Raw genomic sequence first — 27,500 nt, forward strand, 5'->3', positions numbered from 1 at the left:
GGGGAGAGTCCACGTCTGTGTGTCGACCCCCCCCCCCCCCCTCTCCCGAAGCCCCCAAAGCCCCTCACAGACTCACTCACGAGTGTAACGCAACCCAACAGCGGCCTGTCAGAACGCAACGAAACAGAGAGAGGCACTGACGGATCAGATGGTTGTGTGGGTGTGAGTATCCCCCCCCCCCCCCCCCCCCACCCAAAAAGGAAGCCTCACAGGGACGGCTGTCAGTCAGCCTGGAGGTTTGAGGCGAGGTGGAGGGATGAAGGGATGGAGGATCGGAGGATAAAGGCAAGCGGTCGGGGATGAAGGGATAACAGAGTCTTGACAGCTCTTTGTGTTTTTTTTTTTCTTCCTTCTTTCCTTTCCAGAGTTTACACCCAGTGGCAGTTTGGGGAGGAACATTGTCTGCTGCTCCTGATTGTTACTGACCTTTTGTTATATTATTTGTGGTATATTTTTAAACCCCCGTCGGGAACAAAAGGAGAAAAACATACGATCACAAGTAGAAGAACCATATAAAAACGAATACATGAATTCAATGCAGCTATTCAGGAAGGGCCTTGTTTGCTGTTCTTAGTCAGATTGTATAGAAGTCTATATAAATGACTCTACTTCTCTTTATTTATTTATTCCCTCAATAAATATTGGAAACACGAGTTTATGGTCTCAATCTATAGTTCTTCAATACAGCGTGATGTTCATTTAGTAAATCATGGTCCATTTAGAGTCAAACAGACCATACAGCAGGGGATGCTTTAGGGCGGGGCTACAAGGTGATTGACAGGTTGCTACCACAGTGTTGTCCATTCTGGGAGTTGACCGTGTTTATTTTAGTTTTTTCTTTAGCTTTAACCCTTTCATGTCTTATTCTGAAATATACTAAACTAAAACAGCTTTCACGTGCATGCATTCATCTTAACCACAATAGCATGTTAATATAAATAAAATATATATCGAGTACTGCGGCTTTAAGAAATGCCCAGAACGAGGCGCTGAGGAGCGTAAACAAAGACGACAATGGGAGAGAGCACCTGGACTCGGGAGGAGGCTGTGGATGGTGCGTATGAAAGTGCTGAATCTCAAATTGAATGTGATGCCCACCCGCAGAGCACGATGCACCCCCCCCACCCCCCCCCGGGGCAGTGTCTGCGTATTGCTTCCACCCCAACTTCAACCAAAATGAAACCTATCTGTGACAGGAGCACGCAGCCCATGTTTTACCTCATGCTCCAACAAGCCAGACACACACACACACACACACACACACACACACACACGCACACACACACACACACCAGGGGGAAAAGGGGATCGAGAGCTTGATGAAAAGATGAAGACAGAGCGGATAGATTCTGTCGCCTCCTCTTCCCCCCGCTGCCACTCGGGCTCTTATCTCACCTTGTTATGTGTCTCCTTGCTCTCTGGCCCCCATGCTGTGACCCTCGCTTTCACTATTCATCCTCTTTTTACCCCGCGGCTAACACCACCTCTGTCTCTCTCTCTCTCTTACCCAAACCTACGGGAGTCTCCATCTCCCCCTTTCTCTTCTTCGATACACACTCTCTCCGTTTCATCTTCCTCCACTGCGTCCCCGTCCTTTTTCGTCCCCTCCTGCCCCCCCTTTTCGACCTCTCCGCGAGCTTACTTTTAACTTACTTTTAACTTACTTTTAACCCGGCCCCCGATGTCCCTTTGACTTTTACCTGCAGCTCACAGCTGACACCTTTAGCACGTCACTCCTGAAGTGCCTGCTTAATAACTGTTTTTTTTTTGGTCAGATACCAGACTGAGGGAGGGGGGGAACATGTAACCGCGTTGTGTTGTGATCGTTTCATTTGGTCTGGGATTGCTTGTTCACTTTGTGTACACAACTACTCGATTATTATTATTATTATTATGATGAAAGCAAAGTCGGTCTTTAATGCAATACATAAATCATTGCAGGTGACAATGAAAACAAACATCTGGTCTTGTATATTAATAAATGTGTCACATGTATAAATATATATGCGTGTGTGAATATATTCATATGCTGTATGACTTATTACTCCCCGTCCGTCTCTCAGGGGCTCAGAGACATTCATATCTCAGTGCTGGTCCGTAACCATTTCCTCTTATCTCAGCTGCTTCTCCCTCTCTCTCTCTCTCTCTCTCTCTCTCTCTCTCTCTCTTCTACTGCCCCCCCCTCCCCCCCCTCTCTCTTCATAATCCTATGATTTCTCTCCCAGGGTGAGGATCAGGGGGCCAAAGGCTCCCAAATAAAGTCAGGGTCCAGGGATGTGGATGTTTGGATTTTTATTGTCTGTTGGGCTAAAGATTCTGCAGATGACGGCGATTATCGTTATTATTTTTGTTTTAATGGACTCAAATGTTATTACATTACATTACATTACATTACATGTCATTTAGCTGACGCTTTTATCCAAAGCGACTTACAGTAAGTGCATTAAACCATGAGTCCAAACTCAGAACAACAAGAATCAAGCAAGTACATTTTCTTCAATAACGTTAAACTACAAAGTACTATCCGTAAGAGACATTTAAGTGCTACTAAAGTGCTAAACTACAAAGTGCTATCGGTAAGAGACATTTAAGTGCTACTAGAGTGCTACTACGGCTCTACCTTCCCTATTCAAGGTATAGTCGAAAAAGATGTGTTTTTAGTTTCTGCTGTCCTGATGTCAATGGGGAGCTCGTTCCACCAATGAGGAGCCAGCACAGCAAACAGTCGTGACTTTGTTGAGTGTTTAGCTCGAAGTGAAGGAACTACAAGCCGATTGGCAGAAGCCGAGCGAAGTGAACGAGGTGGGGTGTGAGGTTAGACCATGTCCTGGATGTGAGGTTAGACCATGTCCTGGATGTGAGGTTAGACCATGTCCTGGGTGTGAGATTAGACCATGTCCTGGATGTAGACCGGACCCGATCTGTTCACAGCACGGTATGCAAGTACCAATGTTTTGAAGCGGATGCGGGCGGCCACCGGTAACCAGCTGCAGCGGGGAGGGGAAGGACTGAGCGAGAGAGCAAAGGAAGACAGTAAGAGTAGCAGGTCACATGACTTCTGTCTGGATGTTAAAGTCGCCCAGAAGGATGAGCGGGGGGCCGTTTTCTGGGAAGTTTGATAGGAGGACGTCGAGTTCTTCCAAGAAGTCTCCCAAGGAGCCAGGTGGACGGTAGAGAACATGTCTTCAAAAATGTCTTCAAACTCTATTTTAAAAAGGGTCAAAACGTGGTTTTACAGCCATGCACATTATGTGAATAGGTTTCTTTTCTTTTTGTTGGTTGGTGGCGGGACTACTTTCCACCAGAGAAGCAGTTCAGGTTCTATTCTGTGGAGTTTCCAGAGTAACTGGGACACTGTCACTGGAGAGAGATGTTTCTGCTGAATAAATGTAATGCTTCAATGCTGCGAGCAGGAAATTGAATTTCCCCTCCACGTATTGTATCGGGCAGGCGACACAAAAGCAACAAAAAAAAAAAGACGGATGTGTCGGGGGGGGGGGAAAAAAAAAGAAATAACCTCAATCATGCCGAACGCGGTTACCCACGACAATGGGGGAAAGTAACGAGATGTTTTTCTTGTGAATCGAAACAGGACGACCCGTTAAACTTTGCAGTCTTTTTTTCTTAAATGGCACACTGATTTAATGGATGCAGGCACACACACACACACACACACAAACAAACAACCACATATGCACCGTCAGCACATTTAATGATACGGCTGCAACCGGGTTTTCGCTCGGGGCCTGTTGAATATTGGATGAGGCTGAGCCGCCTCCCAGCACCTCCCAGTGCTCCCAGCTGGTGTGCACGGCGGGTCAAGGAGCGGATCCACGCTCATGTAAATGCAGCGAGCTTCGGGGTCTGAGCGCCTAGTGCAGCTCGAGGTTACAAAGTTGTGCAGACTCCCCCCCCCCCCCCCCCCCCCCCCCCTCCCCTCCCCTCCCCTCCTTGACCTTTTCCTCCTCGGTAGCTCGTAGTCGTCACGAGCCCCCCCCCCAAAAAAAGAAAAAGGTCAAGTGGACGAAACCTTAATTTTGGGCTGCAGACATTCGGACCAGGGGTTATCAAAATCTGGATTCACTGCCTCCGCGTCGCATTTATGAGCCGAGACGGACGTGTTTGCTCGAGATTTCCCTGATAAGCCGGCGGAATATCAAAAACGCACACTCCAATTCTCCCGTGAGTGGCTACGTTCAACTTCCTCCTGCTCGCTCCGCTTCCTCCTCCCTCGCCTTGCCTCAAATACCATCTTCAGACTCCAGAAATAAAAACATTTTTTATAAAAAAAGATCCCGAAGAGCATCCGCTGAAGGGCACACTACACTCTCTCTTTCGGACGTAGAGCGATTAAGACATTTCTTGCCACACTCCTGCTCCTCCATTCCAGTGTGAGAAGGTGAAACAGAGTAATCTCACGCTGCATTGGCTCTAAAACGACAAACCAGGCTGAATAATTACACGGGGGGGTGGGGGGGGGGGGGGAGACAATAATCAACACAGTGTCCTGACATAAAACAAGAAAAAAAAAAAGCTTCATAATTGACTTTCCAAAACTGCTGACAGCTTTCCCGCGTTAGCGGTTAGCGGTTAGCGTTTGGGCCCCGTGCTGCCGGAAGAGACCATCACAAATAGATGAAATTATAACATTTGAGAAGTTAAGGTTAATCAGGCCGGGGCCAGAAGCAGGAGGAGGAAAAGACGTCTGATGGTATTATATGCTCTCTCTCTCTCTCTCTCTCTCTCTCCTTACAAGGTGTGAATCTCATTCTCTCCCTTTTTCTCCGAGGAGTCCGCCGCCAGCGGGCGGAGGTGTGAACGAAGAGATGAATGACCCCCCTTCCACACACACACACACAAGCCCAGTTTTATTGTCTCCGAAAAAAAAGTGGCGGCGAGCCAAGCTATTGTGCCGGCCGATCTCGTGAAATCCAGCCATTTATTTTCCTTTTTTTTTTTATTTGAATGTTAAAATGGCCAATAACGTTTTAATACCGACGTGTTTTTTTTTCTTCCAAACACGCACCCGGTCGTGATCTCACGCCTTGGGAGCTATAAACGGATGTTTAGTGATCTAGTGAAAAGGAATGATCACAAACCTAAACTCTGGTCTCCGTTGGTCCTCTTGCTGCGGGTGCATTATTATTATTCTTATTATTGACTTTTCAGACTATTAGATACATGAGCGCTTGATTACAGATGATCGAGTGGACGTAAAGACAAGCTGAGAAAGAATGGAGCTACTTTTTTTCTGAGGATTCCTTCCTACAGCGCAAAGATATAACTACGTGTATGTGTGTGTGTGTGTGTGTGTGTGTGTGTGTGAGACAGAGGAACAGTGTGGGCTGAGCCGGACCCCTGCGTCTCCTACTCATTACAGCTCATTTTGTCTGAGTGCTATTCCACTCGGCCGGGGTTGAGCTAACAGTTTGCCCCGGCGCTCCGCTCCCCTCACATGTGGAGAGAGAAGAAACGTGGACACACACACACACACACACACACACACACACACACACACACACACACACACACACACACACACACACACACACACACACACACACACACACACACACACACACACACACACACACACACACACACGTGTCGATGCATCGAGTGTATCAAGAGTCAACTCACGACGAAACCGAGACAAGAAAAGAAAAGAAAAGCTTTGCGTGTAAACTCCCAGATCCAGCGTCTGTCTAATCCCCCGGAAAGCATAATGAGAGCTAATCAGATGCACATCCACCCTCTAATTAACCAATTAGCAGCTAATGGATACACATACAGTACGCTAAACACCGTGGATCCATTATGAGTCACTCGAAGATTTCACTCTTTTTCTTTTTCTGGCCATACGAGGAAGACATCAGCTACTTAAACCCCCCCCCCCCCCCCCCCCTCCCCTTTCTGGAAAGTTCAGGAAACTGAAGTATATTGAGACTGACGTGACTTAAAAATAAGTCCCTAAAGTTAGTGCACACAGTATGTTATAGAACAAAAGAAAATAAGATACAATAACGCCATCTGTTCGCACACTTTCTCACACACACACACACACACACACACACACACACACACACACACACACACACACACACACACACAGTAAGAAAGCGACGCATACTGACGCTTCTCTTTGTGTTTAAAGTTAAGTTTATATTTGAAAATCACAGAGAGCCTCTTTCCATGCTGAATAATCTTTGTTGGCTCCTTAATTAGCATCTAATAAAAAATGATTCACATTTTATGACCGTAATTGAAAAAAGAGCTTTGCAGCGCTGGTGATACGTGGATTTAAAAAAAAAAACTCCACCAACGCTGAGAGAGTGACTGATATATATTAAAAAAATAAATAAACCACTAATAAAAAATGGAGCTATTAAGTCAAGAAACACATTACAACAATGCAGCACAGCGGGACTCTTACATAAAGGATTAAAAAAAACCCTGGGAAAATAATAAAAAATAAAAAGCTGTGTGGAAAACATCTGGCTGCTTCTACTCTCTTTCCAGAGCTCACCGCTAATGGAGCGAGCGCTCATTAACGAGGTCGGCCTTTATGTTGGATTTAAAATCTTACGAGCAACATCTCCGAGTGTATCTTCATAGGCCATTAATGCTCATATTAATGGTTTTAACATGATGTACGAGCTCAATAGCGACATGTTTACCGTCGTGACACACAACATTGGCTCCGATCAATATTTCAATGGATACGATGACGTCACGCAAAAAGGTCTCGAGATTTTTTTTTTTTTTTTAAAAGTGCCGCGAATCAATTAATTTCCGGAATCTATTCACGTTAATCCTGTTTATTCCCAGCAAGCCGACTCCTAATTCCTTAAAATCCACCAAGAGCTAGCATTGGAATTGAGAGAGGTGCAAATGGTATTACATTTGGTGAAGAGCGCATTCGGACTTTAGGACTTTAAACTCTAATTTCTTTTTAGCTGCCTCCAGATATATTGGTATTGTTGGACGGGAAGTGACAGTGAAGAAATACCAAAACACTATGGAGGTCATTTTAGAAACACATTTCACTCTATAGGGTTTGTCCACTAACAAGTTTACTTTTTAAAGTCTTCCGATTCCTCCCGGCTCCCTCATTATTTAAAAAAAAAAAGGGACATTTTGGATAAACATGCTTATTCGATTTCCGGAATATAAGTAAAATTAATCTTACAACTTTCCCAGTGTGTGCTTTTAAGTTCCAGAAAGTAAATTGGGAACATTTTGTTTTTCTATTCGCCTCCTTGTGTCACTTCTGGTTGCACAAAAAAAACCCAGAAAAGATGGCGACAGGCCAAAAAAAAACGGTCCACTTCTCATATCCAGTCTGTGGGCTACGGGGCAGCAACCGGTTAGCTTAGCTTCAACAAAGAATCAGAACAAAGGGCAGCGCTAAAGCGCTAAAGCTCTAAAGCTCACCAATCTACACGTCAAACTATTGTCGTCTTAATATAAAAACACACCTGCTCTTGTTAAAAAGCGTATTCTTATATATTTAAATACCGGCCTCCGCATTGCAGCACCGGTTGGCCTTTTACCAGCGGATGCTGAGGAGGGGTGGGGGGGGTGGGGGGGTAAACCTGCGCGGTGAACATAACCTCTGCCGTCGGATTCAGACATTTAAAGTCTCGCTGTGAGAGGATGTTAATTAAAAATCTGTCTCACAAGAGTAAATAAAAATTCAAGGCTTAGAAAGGAAAAAAATGTAATTCGACTCACATTTATCACCGGTTAAAAAGGGCTGAATGCGTGAGGTGTTCAGGCATGTGTGTGTGTGTACACACACACACTCTGTATGAACGCAAACACGGCCAACACACACACACACACATATGCACGCGACTCACAAGTTCACAGATTGACTGTGCTCAGCAAGAAGTGCTTCACGGATGGCAGTTTTCCTTTCTTTTTCCGCCTGACAGACTTATCAACCGAGCTCAGGTGGTGCCCCATCTGCTCTGACACACACACACACACACACACACACACAGACACACACACACACACACACACACACACACACACACACACACACACACACACACACACACACACACACAGACACAGACACAGACACACACACACACACACGCTCAAGGAATAAACTCAATCAAATGTCTGCCCTTAAAAATTTCGTTTCTGATCCCCTCCGCCTCTTCTCCTTCTCGTCCTCTGCTCGCCAACTGCAACCTCGAACTCTCCTTCCGGTCGTTCCGCCGTCTCCCTCGCCGTCCCGCACGTGCACGTGCATGTGCACGTGCATGTGCGCTAACCTGCAAAACCCCGGTGAGCACGCACCCAGCTGCGAGGCGCCCACCCTGTCCGGTGCAGCAGATGGCTGAGCAACACACACACACACACACACACACACTCAGGACGCAGACACACTCGGGGCATTAAATAAAACACACACACACACACACGCACACAGAATACAATCAAGACGTCGATGGCAACATTCATATTTTCCGCGTACAGCAATCATCAGAACCAACAGTTTTACGCACAGATCTCAGTCCAGATAGTCGGTCACGACGATGAGACGTGTCGCTTCAGAGGAGTTCAAAACGTACACACATTTCTCGTTCACCGAGTCAATGGGGCGTAATGCATCATGAATGTATTCATCCCGGCAGCATTTATGCATTTATATATAATTCTGTTGTACAGGGGCCACGAGCTGCTGTGAATCAATATACACTCCGGCCTGCATAATGGGGCTGGAGGATGCATAATATATGCACATACCAAGCGCCATAAAATGGTGCTTGACAGGAAACGCTTGGAGAAAACTGCCGAGAACAAGGAGGAACCTGCTGGATGGAGGGATGAGTAACGGGACGGAGCTGAGTGCATGTAATGCCACGAGGAGGCAAATGGTTGTTTATGAAGCCCCCCCCCCCGTGCAACTGCATGATGGGTAATTACAGATGCAAAACAAATATATATATATATATATATATATATATAAACCAAGTGGCCTGGATGTTTGTTTACCAACGGTGTTGGCTCGTGAGCCGACCTCTCCATAAAGCCCCATTTGTTAGGCAATTATCTTCATTCTACCAAGCGGAAAATAACGTTGCGTGGAATGGTAAGGTGTGCTCATAATACCATGCAGACACTATAATTAGGCCGCTCGTTACAGGGGGGGGGGGGGGGAAGGGGGGAAAGGGGGGCGTACACAAGCTCTCGCTTACCGGCCGAGAGCCGCGGCCGGGTCCGGGGCGTCTGCATCTCTTGGCGCGCGTGCGGCAGCATGTGGTAGCGCTTGGCCTCGTTGACCAGGTCGCGGCACGCCTCCGACGACTTGATCAGCTCCTCGTTGTCCACCACGTTCAGCAGGTAGGACGGGTGGATGAAGGGGAGGCGCACCGCCGCCAGCAGATCCGACAGAGTCTGAGGAGACGGGGAGGAGGGAGGGGAGAAGGATCAAACGTTAAACAAATGGCACTCCCAACACGCGGTGGATCCACGTCGGGGAAACACATTCGCTCTCATCTTTTCTTTTCTTTTCTTTTTTTAACCCGGCTCCAAATGAGATGTCACACACGGCTGAATGTTCGTCTGCCGACCCGGTTCTGGTTAATCACGACCGATTCAAGGCGAGGAGACGACTCCAAAAGATGCCGCCGCCATCAGGTTTTGGGATAACAAAAAGAAAAGAAAAAGAAAGAAGAATAGATCTTCACACACTCTCGGCTTGTAATTGGCACATTTGGCTCCGAGGTGTCTGGCGAGGCGAGGATTCGAGCGTCGTGATTAAGGGTTTTAAGAGATGTAAGTGAACGGGGGAAAAAAAAAAGAATCCTGAACTGTGTCACCGCGTACACGTTCGCTCAGTGTGCGTACACACACACACACACACACACACACACACACACACACACACACACACACACACACACACACACACACACACACACACACACACACACACACACACTTAGGTGTTCAGCCACAGAGGTAGGACAGAAGACTGTTGCCACGGCAACCGTGTCTATAGCTCCGGCTGCTGAATGTGTTTTTTTTTCCTGTGTGAGTATATATATATATATATATATATATATATATATATATATATATATATATATATATATATATATATATATATATATATATATATATATATATATATATATATATATATATATATATAAGCATGTGTGCCCGCCTGTACTCCCATGGGAGACTCATCTATGCCGACGGTGAAAGCTGTAAACAAGCGTGGACGGGAGCTCGACCCCCTTGACCCCCCCCCCCCCCCCCCCCCCCCCTTTCGGCTCACAGCGATGTGGCCGAGCTGCGACAAAAACAACTGACTCGGAGAAAACATTATTCAGTGGGAGAGCGAATAATAAGCCGACATCCGGACTGAGCCTGCGTCCTCCTCCCACCTGAGGCCTTTTTTTTCCGGCACATGTCCCATTTGTTCTCCGCCGATGACCCGGGCGCGTCCGACCAGAAAAAACGGAGGAAAGTGAAGTGAAGACAACAAGAACGAGAGGACGGGGCGGGGGGGGGAGGAGGATGAGGCGGCATTTATGGAAATCAGCTGATAACATTTCCTCTCGCAGAGCGCGCTCCGAGCGAAACGGCGTCCTGCAGATAGGCCCCGGCTTTCTTCTCCTTCTTCTCCAGGAACGTACACAGCTTACCCGACAGTTTATCAAACAAACAGCTCAGTGCCCAACGTAAGCACCGGCTCCTGCTCCCAGCGGCTCTCATACGCGGCGAGACGGTCGCAGTCGGAGCGAGCTACTTAGCACCCGGAGATATCCTTAAGGGGACGAATCCGCCAGCTCAGGAGGAAGTGACTAATTCCAATTAAAGTGCCCCCATAGTAGGAGATTTGCCCCAGTAGTTGGTGAGTCATGTCACACGGAGGAGGAGACGTTAAGCTTCAGGCTCGCGGCTCGGCTTCTTCTATTAAAAAGCTTCCTTCTCTCCAGGTTCCGCCACAATCTCCCCGACGCCGGTCTCGTGACATTGTGTCATTAGGGGTAATCGGACGTGCATATTCGACTGCGAGTCCTCCTTAGATGAATTGAGGAGGAGCTGGAACGTCATTTTTGTGGTATTTTAAAGTCCTTGTGAGATCACACACCTGCACAGGTCGTCTGAAATAGGTCCGCAAGTGACCGCCGCGACCCTCAGAGCTAAAGCTGTGTATGTGGGGCAGTTCCAGCCAGGCGGTGCCCTCGGTGGCACGGCAGGAATGCACCAGCTAACATGTCTGAGGACATCTTGCTCCTCTTTTGAAAAGCAGGTGGAACGGGCTGGAGTTTAGTTTGAGGGTTTTCTCTGGTGCGGCGTTGGGTTTCATGCAAATATTCACGCTCTCCTCAGACCAGAGGAGTCGCCCCCTGGTGGCCAGTAGAGAGAAGACGCTATAGCTTAAGGGCGCATCCAGCATTGGCTTCACTTTTCAGAGCCCGGAGGTCGTCGCCCCGGCCTTGTATAACGTCGGCAACACAGTCGTGACCTCTCCCGGAGGCTTCCCCTTCCTCTCCCGCGATGCATGCTGGCAAAGATACCAACGACCTTGAAGCGAGTATAGGAAATCGGTCATCTGGGAGATCGGAAGCCGACTGCTTGCAGATGAATTGGAAAAGCGCGAGGTCGTCGGGTCGAGCAGTTCAACGCGCGGTGGACAGGCTAAGCCAACGGTTGAGCTCGCATGTTCTCGCGGCACACAGTGACCTCCACATCAATACACACACACACACACACACACACACGCGCAGTTAACTTTTCTTTACCGGTTGGGAAATAACGAATAAACAAGCATCCCACTGTACACCATCTGCAAGTCTTCGCCACCCACACACACACACCAACACGCACACACACACACGCACACACACCTGTCGTGGTTTCTCTTCACTTGCCAAAACATCTTTGAAACGGCAGTAAAACTTCCTCAAAGACACGGCAATCTGCTCCCTGCAAAACAAGTAAGGACTGCCGACCGCATTAAACCCCCCCCCCCACACGCCCACGCACCGAAGCAGACAGACGCACGCACTCGCGGTCGTCATGTATTATAATCACGCGCTCGCGGCCGTTAATCTGCTCGGTGCAATCGGTCCGAATATTGATTTGACTGTAATCTGGTTGGCGAGATGAAAACAATGCGAAGTCACCGGGGCTGACCTCGGATTAAATAAAAATAACCCTGGATTCAATTGGACTGTAAACGAATCGGGGTGTCCCCCGAGAGAGAGAGAGTGTGTGTGTGTGTGTGTGTGTGTGTGTGTTGGTGGTATTTAGTGCAGGGTGGAGGAGTAATGCATGGATGTTTTTCTCTACTTTAAGTCTTCTCTATCTGGGTGGGAGGGACATCTTTCTTTAAACTCTCCATCTCTAATTCCATCTAACTCTCCATCTCTCCCACTTCTTTTTCACCGACTCTCCCTCCCTCTCTCTCTCTCTCTCCGACTCCCACACACACGCATATATCAGCATGGAAATGAGAGAGAGGCGCACGCTCGCTGCTAAAATTCAAATCCAAAGTGTCCGACCCCGCGAAGAAATATAAATAAATAAATAAAATAAACGCAAAAAAAGGAGTCGCGCTTCGTGCCAACCGCTGAAATTACCCGAGCAGGAACTGTTTACTCGACGCTCTTGTTTATCATCCAAAATAAAATAAAAAGTGTTGTTTTGTTTTTTTAGAAGAAAAACATGGAGACAGTTTTGATGCATTTTCAATAAAAAACATGAGCTACATTTTAATTTCTTGCATTCCTGATTTTGCACACTGCAAATCTTCATATTCTGACTCCCTCATGCGCGCTCAATGCCTCTATATATACATATATATATATATATATATACCATAAATATTCCACACCACCTATACGATGAGTGGTTTTCTCTCGTCTAGTCACATGAAGTTCACGGGAAGCTGCTTTTTTGGGAGAGGGGGAAGATTTATTCTGCATTTGCTTTGCACACCTTTTTAAAAAGGCCACGGATCAGGTTTATGGATTTATATGTTGACTCTTCCCCTCTCTAAAAAAAACTTTTATGGAAAGTGCAAGTGACAACACGGAGAGAAAAAAATGATAAGTAATTCATGACCCGGGGGTTGAGCTTTTATCTTGAAAGGCATATCCTGCTTGAGGACACACCTGCACCGTGATGATCCTGAACTACGATCCCTTTTTGCAGAGATATTGTGTTTAAAAATACTAAAACACAACCACATCCCTCCAGTCTTCTCCACCTCGTTCACCCACCAAAACCCCCCAAAAACTGCACAAATTCTTTTCATCCTTCCTCTTTTTTGTGGCAGATATACTTTTGGGATTACAGTAATAATGCCCTCCTGGTGGAAAGCTTAAGGAAATCAAATGACTGTGTGTGTGTGTGTACTTTGCAGTACTCCATCTAACACCACACAGGTCAAGATCATTCGGTATCAAGGCTGATCCAACAGGTAAACCCATAATCTGACATTTAAAAACAGACTCCTTTGGTTTGATTCTGGTGAACACACAACCAAGGCTCTTTGGAGAAGACGACCCCCCTGTGTGCTAAAAGGGTTACACTGCACTAGTCTGTGTGTGTGTGTGTGTGTGTGTGTGTGTGTGCGAGACACCGACCAGGTAAGTGAGAGCACTCACACGCATTTCAACGAAAGAAGAAGAAAAGAAACACCGGCAACTTTTCGCCTTCTTCGTCGGGAGTTTGGTGTGTTTTCTTTTTTTCCAACAAGTGGAACATATGGAAAGCATCCACAGGAGTCTGGAGACATACGCTACGTTTAGCCTGTCCACACACACACACACACACACACACACACACACACACACACACTCTGTGTTTCCCCATCTTCAGTTTTTCTTTGGGCAAGGATCATTTATGAGGAGTCCATATGGTATTCCAACCCAGATAACACCTTGCGACTTCACCTCTCTAATGGGCTCCATCTTGCAGCCACACACACCTCAAAAAAACATGAAACACACTTTGTTCTTCTTCACACACACACAAGGTGGACAGGGGATGTGGATGGGTTGAGCCCGGTGAAAGTCAGGGATAATGTGTCTAACAGGGAGCCCTCTCAGATCTGTCAAGAGGCAGCGGAGAAGCCGCCGGTGAAGCCGCCATCCGCTAACGCAGATGACAAATGTCCACTGAGCATTTCCCATTCCACGACTGTCAGCGAGGACTAACACCTCCTGTGTGTGTGTGTGTGTGTGTAAAATGATTCAGAGGCGCAGCGCTGTCAAATAAATGACACATGCACGGTCATATCTATTTGCTTTGCTCTGAGCAGATAGGAGTCTGCGCTAGTGGGAGAACGTGGACAACCGGATGCTTTAAAACGCAGCTCTGCGTGAAGAATAATGCACACACACACACACACACACTCCCGGCCTCACGAGTGTGTGTGTTCACTAGCCCGTGTGCCCGTGTTTAGCCTCACGGCGCTAACAAAAGCCACTCATCTGAAATGACCACAGCCTCGGCGTCCTTTTTGCAGGTTTGTATGTAAAAATGCACGCGTGTGCTTTTTTTTCTTCTTCCTCCAACGCATAATGGATGAGTAAAATATGCTCTTGCAAATGGGACTTAATTTGGGTTCGAGGGATGCTTCGCCGAGCGCGGCTGTTTGTGCGTATCAGCTGGGGGGATGGATGGAGGGGGGGGGATGGATGAAGCAGACGACAGACGCTGACTGCTGCCCTGAGCTACTACTGACAGGTGCAATGTGTTCTCCTCTGAGGCTTTTTTTTCTCTTCAGCATGACTTCATTCAAAAAAAAAAGAAAGAAAAGGAGAAGCTTTTCTTCCCTTCATTTAATACAAAACGTATCCGTATGAATGACTGCTCGCTGCATATTAACATAAAACTTTGGGGCTCGTTTCTCAACCCCACTGAATTATCTTTGACACCTTTTTTCCCTTCCCTGATGGAGTGCGGTGCGTATTTATTATTCCTCGTGAATCTTGAGGGAAAAAAGATAGCTCCCTTTGTAATATTAGTTTGCTCTCCGTGTATCATTCGCACGACCTCTCGTGCGCTTACGAGGGGGGGAGGAAACGAGACGCCCTCGACTCAGTGGACTCGAGTCGACCGGCTGCACGCATCAGGACCGAACGCATCAGGACCGAACGCATCAGGACCGAACGCATCAGGACCGAACGCATCAGGACCGAACGCATCAGGACCGAACGCATCAAGACCGAACGCATCAGGACCGAACGCATCGGGACCGAACGCATCGGGACCGAACGCATCGGGACCGAACTAATCGGGACCGAACGCATCGGGACCGAACTAATCGGGACCGAACGCATCGGGACCGAACGCATCGGGACCGAACGCATCGGGACCGAACTAATCGGGACCGAACGCATCGGGACCGAACGCATCGGGACCGAACGCATCAAGACCGAACTAATCAGGACCGAACGCATCAAGACCGAACACATCAAGACCGAACGCATCAGGACCGAACGCATCAGGACCGAACGCATCAGGACCGAACGCATCAGGACCGAACGCATCAGGACCGAACTAATCAGGACCGAACGCATCAGGACCGAACGCATCAGGACCGAACGCATCAGGACCGAACACATCAAGACCGAACGCATCAAGACCGAACACATCAAGACCGAACGCATCAGGACCGAACGCATCAGGACCGAACGCATCAGGACCGAACGCATCAGGACCGAACGCATCAGGACCGAACGCATCAGGACCGAACGCATCAAGACCGAACGCATCAGGACCGAACGCATCAAGACCGAACGCATCAGGACCGAACGCATCAAGACCGAACGCATCAGGACCGAACGCATCAAGACCGAACGCATCAGGACCGAACGCATCAGGACCGAACGCATCAGGACCGAACACATCAAGACCGAACGCATCAAGACCGAACGCATCAAGACCGAACGCATCAAGACCGAACGCATCAAGACCGAACGCATCGGGACCGAACACATCGGGACCGAACACATCAGGACCGAACGCATCAGGACCGAACGCATCAAGACCGAACGCATCAGGACCGAACGCATCAAGACCGAACGCATCAGGACCGAACGCATCAGGACCGAACACATCAAGACCGAACGCATCAAGACCGAACGCATCGGGACCGAACACATCGGGACCGAACACATCAGGACCGAACTAATCAGGACCGAACGCATCAGGACCGAACGCATCAGGACCGAACGCATCAGGACCGAACTAATCAGGACCGAACGCATCAGGACCGAACGCATCAGGACCGAACTAATCAGGACCGAACACATCAAGACCGAACGCATCAGGACCGAACGCATCAGGACCGAACGCATCAAGACCGAACGCATCAGGACCGAACGCATCAAGACCGAACGCATCAGGACCGAACGCATCAGGACCGAACGCATCAGGACCGACGCATCAAGACCAAACGCATCAGGACCGAACGCATCAGGACCGAACGCATCAGGACCGAACGCATCAAGACCGAACGCATCAAGACCGAACGCATCAGGACCGAACGCATCAAGACCGAACGCATCAGGACCGAACGCATCAGGACCGAACGCATCAAGACCAAACGCATCAGGACCGAACGCATCAGGACCGAACGCATCAGGACCGAACGCATCAAGACCGAACGCATCAAGACCGAACGCATCAGGACCGAACGCATCAAGACCGAACGCATCAGGACCGAACGCATCAGGACCGAACGCATCAGGACCGAACGCATCAGGACCGAACTAATCAGGACCGAACGCATCAAGACCGAACGCATCAGGACCGAACGCATCAGGACCGAACGCATCAGGACCGAACGCATCAGGACCGAACGCATCAGGACCGAACGCATCAGGACCGAACGCATCAAGACCGAACGCAATCAAGACCGAACGCATCAGGACCCGAAACTAATCAGGACCGAACGCATCAGGGACCGAACGCATCAAGACCCGAACGCATCAAGACCGAACGCATCAGGACCGAACGCATCAGGACCGAACTAATCAGGACCGAACGCATCAAGACCGAACGCATCAGGACCGAACGCATCAGGACCGAACGCATCAGGACCGAACGCATCAAGACCGAACGCATCAAGACCGAACGCATCAAGACCGAACGCATCAGGACCGAACGCATCAAGACCGAACTAATCAGGACCGAACGCATCAGGACCGAACGCATCAGGACCGAACGCATCAGGACCGAACTAATCAGGACCGAACGCATCAAGACCGAACGCATCAGGACCGAACGCATCAGGACCGAACGCATCAGGACCGAACGCATCAAGACCGAACGCATCAAGACCGAACGCATCAGGACCGAACGCATCAGGACCGAACGCATCAAGACCGAACGCATCAGGACCGAACGCATCAGGACCGAACGCATCAAGACCGAACGCATCAAGACCGAACGCATCAGGACCGAACTAATCAGGACCGAGCGCATCAGGACCGAACGCATCAAGACCGAACGCATCAGGACCGAACGCATCAGGACCGAACGCATCAGGACCGAACGCATCAGGACCGAGCTCGCTCGAGCACGCCAGACGGACGCAGATGAGAACGGAGGTCCGGGGGTTTAGCGGAGCGCTTCAGATCCCACGAGAGTCGGACTCGGGCCCTGTTGCACAAGTGATTCACAGTCTTGTGTGAACGTCGGGGGAAAAGGGATATGATCAGTGACATCCTGTGAATATAGTGTGTGTGTGTGTGTGTGTGTGTGTGTGTGTGTGTGTGTGTGTGCGCAGAGTGAAAAAGCGATGACTGCATCTGTCTCCATTGCCCGGCCTGCGTCTCCTTAAGAGAAGGTATTAAGCGACCGACTCGAGGATGATTGTTGTGACACGAAGCTCCTCGTCCCCCCCCCCCCCCCCCCCCCCCCCACAAATAAAGAAGAAGAGACAATTAACCTTCTCTCAACGGGGTTGCGAGGTGATAAAAAAAAGTTTCCCTTTTTCGGAACTTCAAAAAGAGAAATCAGCGCTCGTGGTGAGAGGGTCATTTTGCCAGTTTGGAAGGTAAATGAATCGTAAAAAAACAAAAAAAAAACAGCGAGGGAATCGTTTATATCTGCACACAGCCTCAAAGCATTTCTACCCTTTGATAATTTTAATACTCCCGACTTCATAATGACGGCATCATTTGTTCTGGGATTTTTTTTTTTCTTAATGAGTGCTGGAGGCAAAAAAAAACAAAAAAAAAACACATTACCAGTCGAATGCATCCCTTTTAACTTATAGTGCATGGATATGAAGTAATAACTATAATAATTTGGCTTGGGATCCGCAAAATGTCAGGGCCATTGTTATCTCAGACGAGAGGACGGCGGGTCTTCGCTAATGGCAAAGCTGGCCCCTAATAATGAAACCACGCCATTTTTTTGCCCGTTACATTTGTTGGCCGCTTTCCAAAGAGCCAATTAATCAGCCACCTTTTGGTCAGGTTGAGTCACCTGGCGAGATGGGATCCTTTATGAAATATGTTCAAGTGAGGCGTAATGGGGTTCCCTATTCAGAGGCTTGCGCGAGAGACTTGGACCCGTTATAATTGGAGCCGTGCGGCGGGCGGCATGTCCCACAAAAAGGGAAAAGGACGTGTTTCTCTGCTCGTCGGCACCGTCAAAAAAAAGGAAAAAAAAAACACGTCCTGCTAATGGAGCCTGAGGACTGAACGCGGAGGCGGGGTTTACCCCTCAGATGCACCGCGGTACGATCCTTAAAAGGTCGACTCTCCGGGTTTAAAAAGACGGGAGTACATTAAGGTGAAGCTGCACCTAATAACTGTTTAATGATTCCTTGATTGACGGATTGAAGAACGCCCTCCCAACCGACCCAAACGTATCAATTGTAATGATAACAAGCTAGTTTGACGTTATTGAAGCTGCGTCCATGAACTACGGCCGTGTTGCATGTGCAGCAGGCTGAGCGGAGCGGTCCTCTTCCAGGTATAAAAATCCCTCCGACGAACAATATTTATTTATATATATATATATATATATATATATATATATATATATATATAAATATATATATATATATATAAATAAATATATATATATATATATATAAATATTAATAAATATATATATATATATATATATATATAAATAAATAAAAATAAAAATAAATATACGCTTGCAGAGCCAAACTCCTGTAACGATCCTCAATCGGAGGAAACTGACACAGCTCTCTTCTTTCTTTCTCAGTGTCTCATAGCGAACCATTATCAACGCTCAAATGCTCCAAATGTCTCTAAGCGATGTCCGGGCCCCGTTTCCTGGTGCAATCGGACGTTTGTGACAGCGTGGCGGAGAGAGAAAATTGCATATTATTTACCCCGGCGCCTTCAATATGCCACTTTTCCACTCTATAGCCTGCAGCTTACAACCCCACAGCACACGGAAACCTACAACGACACGCGTACACGCGAGCTCAGATGAATGCAGACGCTCACAAACTTAAAGATCAAGGCCTGAAGCTCAACCCACCCCCTCCCCCACTCCCCCCTCGCCCGGGGTTGTTCAGCAGTGCTGTGACATTCTGCCCTGACATGTCATTAAAAAGTGTCACAGGTTCTGGGGGAGTGATTTCCTGCCTCCAAAGGGAAGGCGAGGGAGGGTGGCTGGGAATGATGAGCTGGTGCTGGACCATGCGTGTAAACTCGGCCCTCGGGGGGGACCACATAACGTTCTCCTGTGGCTTGATGGAAGCAGCCTATTCATTCTCTCTCTCTCTCTCTCTCTCTCTCTCTCTCTCTTCTTCCTCCTCCAGAGGCTTGCTGGTTGTTTTTTTTCCGGTCACACATGGGCAGGAGATTCGAGCCCCGACCAAGAGCTCAATCGCATCTCCCCCTGCCTGGACGTGATGGCCGAGGCACAAACTGTTGGATATGGTTTCCCCTCCCCACCCCCCTCTCTCTCTCTCTCTCTCTCTCTCTCTCTCTTTTCTCAATCCCTCCTCGCCCGTCTTCCGTCTCTCGCTCCACCTCTCCTTCTCTTCTCCCTCCCTCCCTCCCTCTTTCGGAGACGCGGGGTGACCCGGGTGTCGTCGTCCGTCTCAGCGCGCCGGGGTTTGTTCAGACAACCGGTAAAAAAAAGTGTTTCTCTTCTTCTTCTTCTACTTCATCCGAGTAAGTCACCCCTGCACCTCTCCATTAGAGTGTGAGATTGCAGGACTGTCTGCTGGACTGAGCTGGCTGGAGTTTTTTTTTTTTTGCGATGCAGATGACAGGGGCGGGGGGGGGGGGGGGGTCGCATGTTCTCCTTAAAGAATTCTCAACTACCACCAAGACAAATTTCCCCATCAGTCACCCCGCAAATTCCAATTTCAGCGGACGCATCAGTCTCCATGTCACGAAAAGTCATCCCGAACACTTATTCATTTATTTATTTATTTTCTCTCTCTCTCTCTCTCTCTCTCTCAGCACAACTAAGGCTTGTCCTTATGCTCAAACCCTTCGCTGCAAAACACCTGACGGACCAAAAGGATTGCACCATCGACTCAAGAGTGCTACATATCAGAAGACAAATGCCGTTTAATCCCAAAGAGAAAAATTCAAATATCGACGTATGTGCCTCATAAAAAAAAAAGTGAATGCCAATAAAGTAACATTGATTGGAGAGGTGCTAACCGAGGGATCCGGCTGATATAAAAAGGCAGCCCCCCCCCCCCCCCTCCCTTGTGCCGGTGGATGAGAAGACATTACTCCGAATGAACGACTCCTCGAGTGTAATTTATCTGATAATAATCTCACCTCAATTTTTTTTAAACAGCTATAAAATATAAATATATATATATATATATATATTTAATTCATCAGCTTTAAATTCATGATTTTAGAGTGAATCCATAAAAAGATCCCGCTGGATGGATATACTGTATATCCGTCTGCGGCGCAGTCCATTTGACCTTTTTGGGGGCTGACGCTTTGACCTTGAGGCTTATCGATGATAAAAACTTGACCCGCTGGGTCATAAGCTTTGAATATGATGAACAGCCTCCAGGAATAAATCACGCACCTTCAGAAAGGTGTGGGGGGGGGGGGGGGGGGGAGTCACTCGACTGGTTTCTCCCGCCGGCTCCGGTCTCTGTGGGTTTCTCTGTGTGCTCATTTTTGGTGACGCACACGTCAGAGCAAACAACTCATCAGCTCTCTTTCCTCTTTCTTTTCTTACCTGCACTCTGGTGTCGGGGTCCTGTTTGATCCACTTGATGACCGTCTCGTAGACCAGCTCCTCCGCTTTGGTGTTGAGGCTGTCGTTGGACAGGTAGGCCACCAGGTCCTCCTTGGACACGCTCAGAATCTCCTCCTGTCCGGCCACCTGAAGAGTCACCAAACAAAAAACGAGTCGGAAGAGCACGTTTTGTTTTCACGTCCTTCGACGCCTCACATCAAAAGGGGCCCTGACGGACAAGCTGCATCCGGCGTTGCATTTCGAAGGTTAACTACAAAAGGCTATTTGTGTATTCGCTTCTTTGATGGCGGATGGAACCCCCCCCCCCCCCCCCTGCTGTGGCACCTGAGATGAAGGCGGGTGCAGTGGAGCGACATTATTTTCAAGTACAGCAAGGCCATCTTCTATCCTATGTGTGGTTCTAAAGTCACGAGAGAGCAGAGATCTCCTATTGTGCTTCAGGTTATTGAACAGCTCCAACAGTATAATTATCCTCTGTGGTCAAAAGTCTACAAATTGGTTTGAAACGGTCAATTATTAATTCATTAATCGCCACTAGGCATTATCGTAAATTATTACTCCAATTAGATTTTATTGCCGTTTGCGGAGTGTTTTTTTAAATTTTTTTATCCGCCTTTATTCCGTGCAAACATCTGCAGGGAATCGATGAACGAGAAGAAGTTCAATCTGGAAACCCACCTCGGGGAAGTTCTGCAGTGCAAACGCTTTGGCCATGTTGTGGAGCTCGGTGCAAGTCATGGCTTCCGCCATGGCCAGCACCCCCAGACAGTTCGCCGCAGTCAACTGCTTCTCTGGAGTCGACGGAGCGAGGTCGGAGGAGATGCGGAGGCGAAGAGGCAGACGGGAGAAACAAACAAAACAAAACAAACACAAGACACAGGCGAAAAGAAAAACATCATTCAGACATCCGTAAATAGATCACAGACGGAAAAGAAAGCAGGTAGCGCGGCCTCGCAGCCCATCAGAGCGAATATCTGAGGGAGGACGAGAGCAATGACTCAAAACGGCTCCGGGGACAAACAACCAGGGAAATCGATCGCTCACAGCCCGGGCAGGAGGTGTTGGATGGCAGGGAGCGGGGTTTCGGGGATTAGCCGGACCGGTCCAAAGAAGTCCTGTCAGATCTCGGAGTCCACTACTACTACTACTACACACACACGCGCGCACTTGTAGCCTGGCCGGCGGGGGAGAAGGCTACTGTGATCTCCTGTGAGGGCGCAGCGTTTAAAGGGATGTATCTGTAACTCTAGTTGTTTTTTCACACACACACACACACACACACACACACACACACTCCGCCATCTATCACGAGAGTGTTGGCAGTGTGGTGCACACAACACGAGCGGGCAAAGCGTGGTGATCAAACTGGGTCAGTGGCCACTGAGAGAGGCCCGATTAACAGCCATCAGAGGGAGGCCGACGCCGGGTTCTTATCGCTGAAGACAGAGTCTCAGTCTCTCCTTATTAATAAAAAAAAAAAACAGCCGAACATCTGCTCGATCGCAATTAAACAAAAGACCCCAAATAAAAACGGTGGGTTAGGGACCTAAAAAAAATACAAAAAAAAAAATAGAAGATATCAGGCAAATAATTAGTTTTTTTGGGGGCTTGAATCAAGAAGTTGTGTGAATAAAAAGTCAAAGTGTTAGAAGTAGGTCGTGGAGATGCTTTTTTTTCCTCCTCGGGGTGTATTCGGTACAAAAACTTCAATAATATCTGACACGGTATCCATTTCTCTCTTCGCTCGAAGGACGCGCGCCTGCGCTCGCTATTTTCTCCCCTTTTTCTAATGTGCAGAAATGCCATGAAGGAAGAATGGATTGACGTCTCGCTGGCAACGAAGTCTACAAATGGCTTCCCTGTCCTCCCCCCTCTCTCCCCTCTCCCTTCTCTATTCCTTTTTTTTTTACCTCGCCCAAATGGAGAAAAACAAATCAATAACGTGGGCTGCTGCTTCTCTTTTACTTTCCTTTCACTCCGCTGACCTTTTTGCTAACGTGCACGTCCCCGGCGCTCAAAGCGATTTCATTAAACGGGATGCAAGAGCCTGACATTTGCGGCCTTTTTGGTTTGGTCACCCGCTAAAAATCTGGAACATGCCATTTTGCAGTTTCACGTGCCCCCCCCCCACCCCCCCCCCCCCCCCCCCCCCCCCCCCCCCCTCCGCTCTCCATACCTTGTCTAAGTATCAATCTGTTTTTGCAACCCCCCCCCCCAACCCCCCGTCGCCTGATATCCTCTCATGATTCAGGCCAAAAAGGATTTGACATTTACAGTAAGCGACAATTGTTCCCCCGACCTTTTTAAAAAATCTGCCCCCGCGCTCGGTCTCGCCCGCCGGGACGGAGATCAGAGGCGGCGTTGCCCGGGATTCTGACACGGCTGGAGACGTGACAAAAGAGCAGCGAGACGGGGAGGACATTATGGGCTCTTGTGCATAGTGATGAAGCATGGCAACGGATGGAAATACACAAGGCTGCACAAACACACACCACACACACACACACACACACACACACATCCTGTTCCTCCGAGCTCCGCCTACCCAGGAAGGAGACGCAGACTTTGCAGAACGGATGAAACTACACAAGGCTGCATCTGACGTAATAAGCATGCAGACTGGCTGATATGAACATGTAACACTTGCACACACACACACACACACACACACACACACACACATCCTGTTCCTCCGAGCTCCGCCTACCCAGGAAGGAGACGCAGACTTTGCAGAAGGTGTTGAACTGGAACTTGTTGGCGGCCTCCAGCAGCGTCTTGGCGTTGGCGGAGTCGATGACCAGCGACCCCGTGTAGACGAACTCGAGCAGCAGCTCCAGCACGTCGGCGCTGATGTTGCTCATCTTCAGCTCCAGCGTCTCCCCGCTCCTCGTCTCCCCCGACGACCTGATCAACCAATCACGGCAGAGAGAGAGAGAGGCGAGTTAGGGATGCTCTGGGAGGAAGGAGGGGAAGGGAGGAGCAGGGGGGGGGGGGGAGAGGGGGCACAAACAACTACAAAGAGGATAGGGACACAGGTACGCGTATATGCTACACACAACACCCACAACACACCTGGGCCAGTACGAGAGTGGGGAGAAAATAAGAGAATCGTTACACAATGAGGGAAACAGGCGGTTTCTACTGGTCTACGGGGGTCTAGCGGATCTACGACTACAATGCTGCATCTGAAACAAAACGTCTTCTCTCCGAGCAAAAGATTAGGCAAACAAACACATGTTATTGCTTTGCTTTTTTTTTTTTGTCAACAGGCATGCGCATCACATGTGTTTTTTTTCATGTATGCATAGTTTTTTTTTTGTTGTTGTATTTTTTAGAAGAGTGGACATGCATACATGGGCAGGGCACAACAATGCGCTGATCAGGCGGAAAAAAACGGAGAGGAAGAAAGTGACGGCACAGCTGATACAGACAGCGGGAAGACAGAATGTGAAGTGTGTGTGTGTGTGTGTGTGTGTGTGTGTGTGTGTGTGTGTGTGTGTGTGCGCGCGCCGGTTGTAGCGCGTGGCCTACGTCACCGTGTGCGTGCTGGGTTTCAAAAGGCAAAGCATCCACTCATCGGCATAAGAAGCACCAGGGAGTGCATGGATGAGCAGATTAAATATAATATGATATCCCTTTTTCCTAATGCAGAGCCTTGAGATGTGTGTGTGTGTGTCTGTGTGTGTGTGTGTGTGTGTGTATATATGTGTGTCTGTGAAGTGGAGAGCTGCTTTTCAGAGCCGACTTTCACCGGGATCAAATGGCAGAAATTAGTTCACATGCAGGATCCCCCCCCCCCCCCCTCCCTGGAGAGGCATGAGAGCGTTGAATAACAACCTCGCCTCCCATGTTTTTAAACCATAATCAAAATAAATGGAGTCAAGGCCCTGCAGAGCCACTATGGCTCTGCTCTCCTGCGGCTATGGGCGTCGACAATATGAAAAGTAGCCCGCATTGAGATGGATGGAGGTCCTTTGCTCCCGTCACTCACGGCAGCTCAGGGATAACGCTCTGTTTGTGTGTGTTTGTGTGTGTGTGTGTGTGTGTGTGTGTGTGTGTGTGTGGTTTTCGTCAGGGAGCCAGTTTTTGTTGGACTAAAAGTCACGACAAACAGTCAGCGTTTAGTGAGACACAAGACGGCAAAACAAACAAGATGAGACAGGTAGACGAAATGGTTAGAGGGAAGATGAGAGGTTGCCGTGGTGAAGTGTATGGAGGGGGGGGGGAGAAGAGTTGAGGAGGAAGGAAAAGGAAAAGTGAGGTAGGAGGCAAGACGGTCCTTCCACAGGGAGCCAGCAGCCATCATCCTTCAGAGGGAGGGGTCGGGGTTGTTCCATGACTGTGCCTTGGGGTCTTTTAAATAAGAGATATAGCCCCGCCCCCCCCACCCCCGAAAAAAAAAAAACCATCCACCATCACACCTAAACGGAGCACTTTGTCCCTCGCTGCAAAAACCATCAGTCGCCTGTAGTGTATGAACTGAGACATTAGTCGTCATTTAGAGCGCACTCAGGGGGGGGGGAGGGGGGAGGGTGAGAGGGGGTAGAAGGACATCCAAAAAAAAAGAAATGAAAAAAAAGAAAGACAATGGCATTTGTCTCTGGACGGACAATGGCTGGAAAAACCTCCTGCAAAGCAAAAAGCCACACAGTGTTATTGCCCCTTTTTGTTCAGTCGGGGCAGGTAGTAAGACAGATAGAAGGGAAGGGGGGAGGGGGGGTCGTTCAGGGTTAAAGTGAAGGAGGGAGGTTGGGAAGAAAAGAGAGGGGGGGGGGGGAGGCTACAAATAAAAAGAAGAGCATGCTCATCAACCTGCTCAATTAGTGCAATGGGAAAACCGGCTCGAGTGGCAGTTGTTTATTTTTGTCTGAGCACATGAGGTGGATATTTTAATGCCGCGTCTGATTGCAGACTGGAATTTAAATAGTGAAAGCGGGAGGCAGGGAGGACAGGAGAGAGAGAGAGAGAGAGAGAGAGACAAGAGGAGGAGAAAAAGAAAACAAAAAAATAGGATGGGCACACTCAGGCAAAGAAATTTGTTTATGAAAAATGCATCCACTTATTCAGGAGGAAGTCTTGAAATCAGCAGACTGTCAAAACGGTGGTGAGCAGAGGCGGAGGGGGAAAGAGGGGAGCTGTGCACACACACACACACGCACACACACACACACAAATACATCCTTCAACCTAAATACAACCCCTCATTTTTACACAGAATTCATCTATTCTGTGGAAGATGTGTCGAGATGGACCCGTATAACAAGTCTACCTGCAGCAGACGCCGCCCCGAGCTTAAAAAAAAAAAAACCGGCGTGCTCTGTCACCACATAAATCAGGAATAGATTATATATATAAAAAATAAATAAACAAAAGATAATGTGGGAGCTTTATCAGTGTTGGGATTGATGTTTTGCTTGTTTGCATTGAGGCCATGGTGGCAGAACGGCAGGTATTAAAGTCGACTTGGAGGCTGTCTGGTTGGAACGAGCCCAGTCAGACGCTCTGAAGGACAAAGAGGAGGACAGGAGTGACAGGTGGAGAGTTTAAAAGCACCGATCGTCCATCCAGTGGGAATATACTGGGGGTGGGGGTGTCGTCAGGAGAGTGACAGAACTCTTAATGAAAAACTATATTCAAAAACTTTCACTTGAAAACACTAATTTAAGAAGTGGTGACAGAAAATGAAAAGAATAAAAGGTTCCGTTAAACTGCTTTCTGTCCAAAAACCTCGTGCAAGAGTATGAACAGATGTGTTCTAAAGTTGCACATGCAACCTTTTGGAGGCAACTTGTAGCACGGCGCAATATTTCTCGTATTTAGACCTTTTATTTTTTTTGGGGGGGGTACAGGACAGATTAAATTCATGTAGTTCCGACCCGTCTTACGAGGGATTGAAACTAGCCACACATGTAGTGTAACAGCTAGACATTTAGGGGGTGTTGACTATGCTCATAATCATATTTTACTTATGCGCACTCATACCCCCCCCCCTCCGTCACTAACTGCACTCCCTGAAGAAATATTAAGATTTAGGAGTCTACAATATGTGCTTGAAGGGAAATATCCGGGAAGTCAAACTGATCTAACAGCAAAAACAGGTTAATAAAAAGAAAACATTAATAAAAAAGATAAAAGATAGACGCTAAAGCCTCCAGGTCACAGTGGAACAACACTGTGTCTTTATTCACTGGAAGGATCATCATAAAAATCAAAAGCAGCACGTGTTTACATTAAGTATACCTCCTGTAGCTAGCGTAGCATGGAAGTGCTAATGC

General features: G+C 48.2%; 1 protein-coding gene across 1 annotated transcript in view; it reads right to left on the minus strand.

The window, feature by feature from the left end:
- The window catches only part of LOC117727561 (kelch-like protein 29), a 112,293-nt gene that overhangs the window by 35,890 nt on the left and 48,903 nt on the right, over positions 1-27,500 (minus strand). The window contains exons 5-8 of the mRNA XM_034527934.1: positions 23,933-24,129; positions 21,904-22,016; positions 21,205-21,351; positions 9,216-9,414 (exon numbers count right to left, since the gene is read on the minus strand). Of these exons, the coding sequence (XP_034383825.1) occupies positions 9,216-9,414; positions 21,205-21,351; positions 21,904-22,016; positions 23,933-24,129 (656 nt within the window). The remainder of the gene's footprint in view (positions 1-9,215; positions 9,415-21,204; positions 21,352-21,903; positions 22,017-23,932; positions 24,130-27,500) is intronic.

This window comes from Cyclopterus lumpus, chromosome 24 (assembly GCF_009769545.1).
Source record: "Cyclopterus lumpus isolate fCycLum1 chromosome 24, fCycLum1.pri, whole genome shotgun sequence".
In the NCBI taxonomy this organism is placed as follows: domain Eukaryota; kingdom Metazoa; phylum Chordata; class Actinopteri; order Perciformes; family Cyclopteridae; genus Cyclopterus; species Cyclopterus lumpus.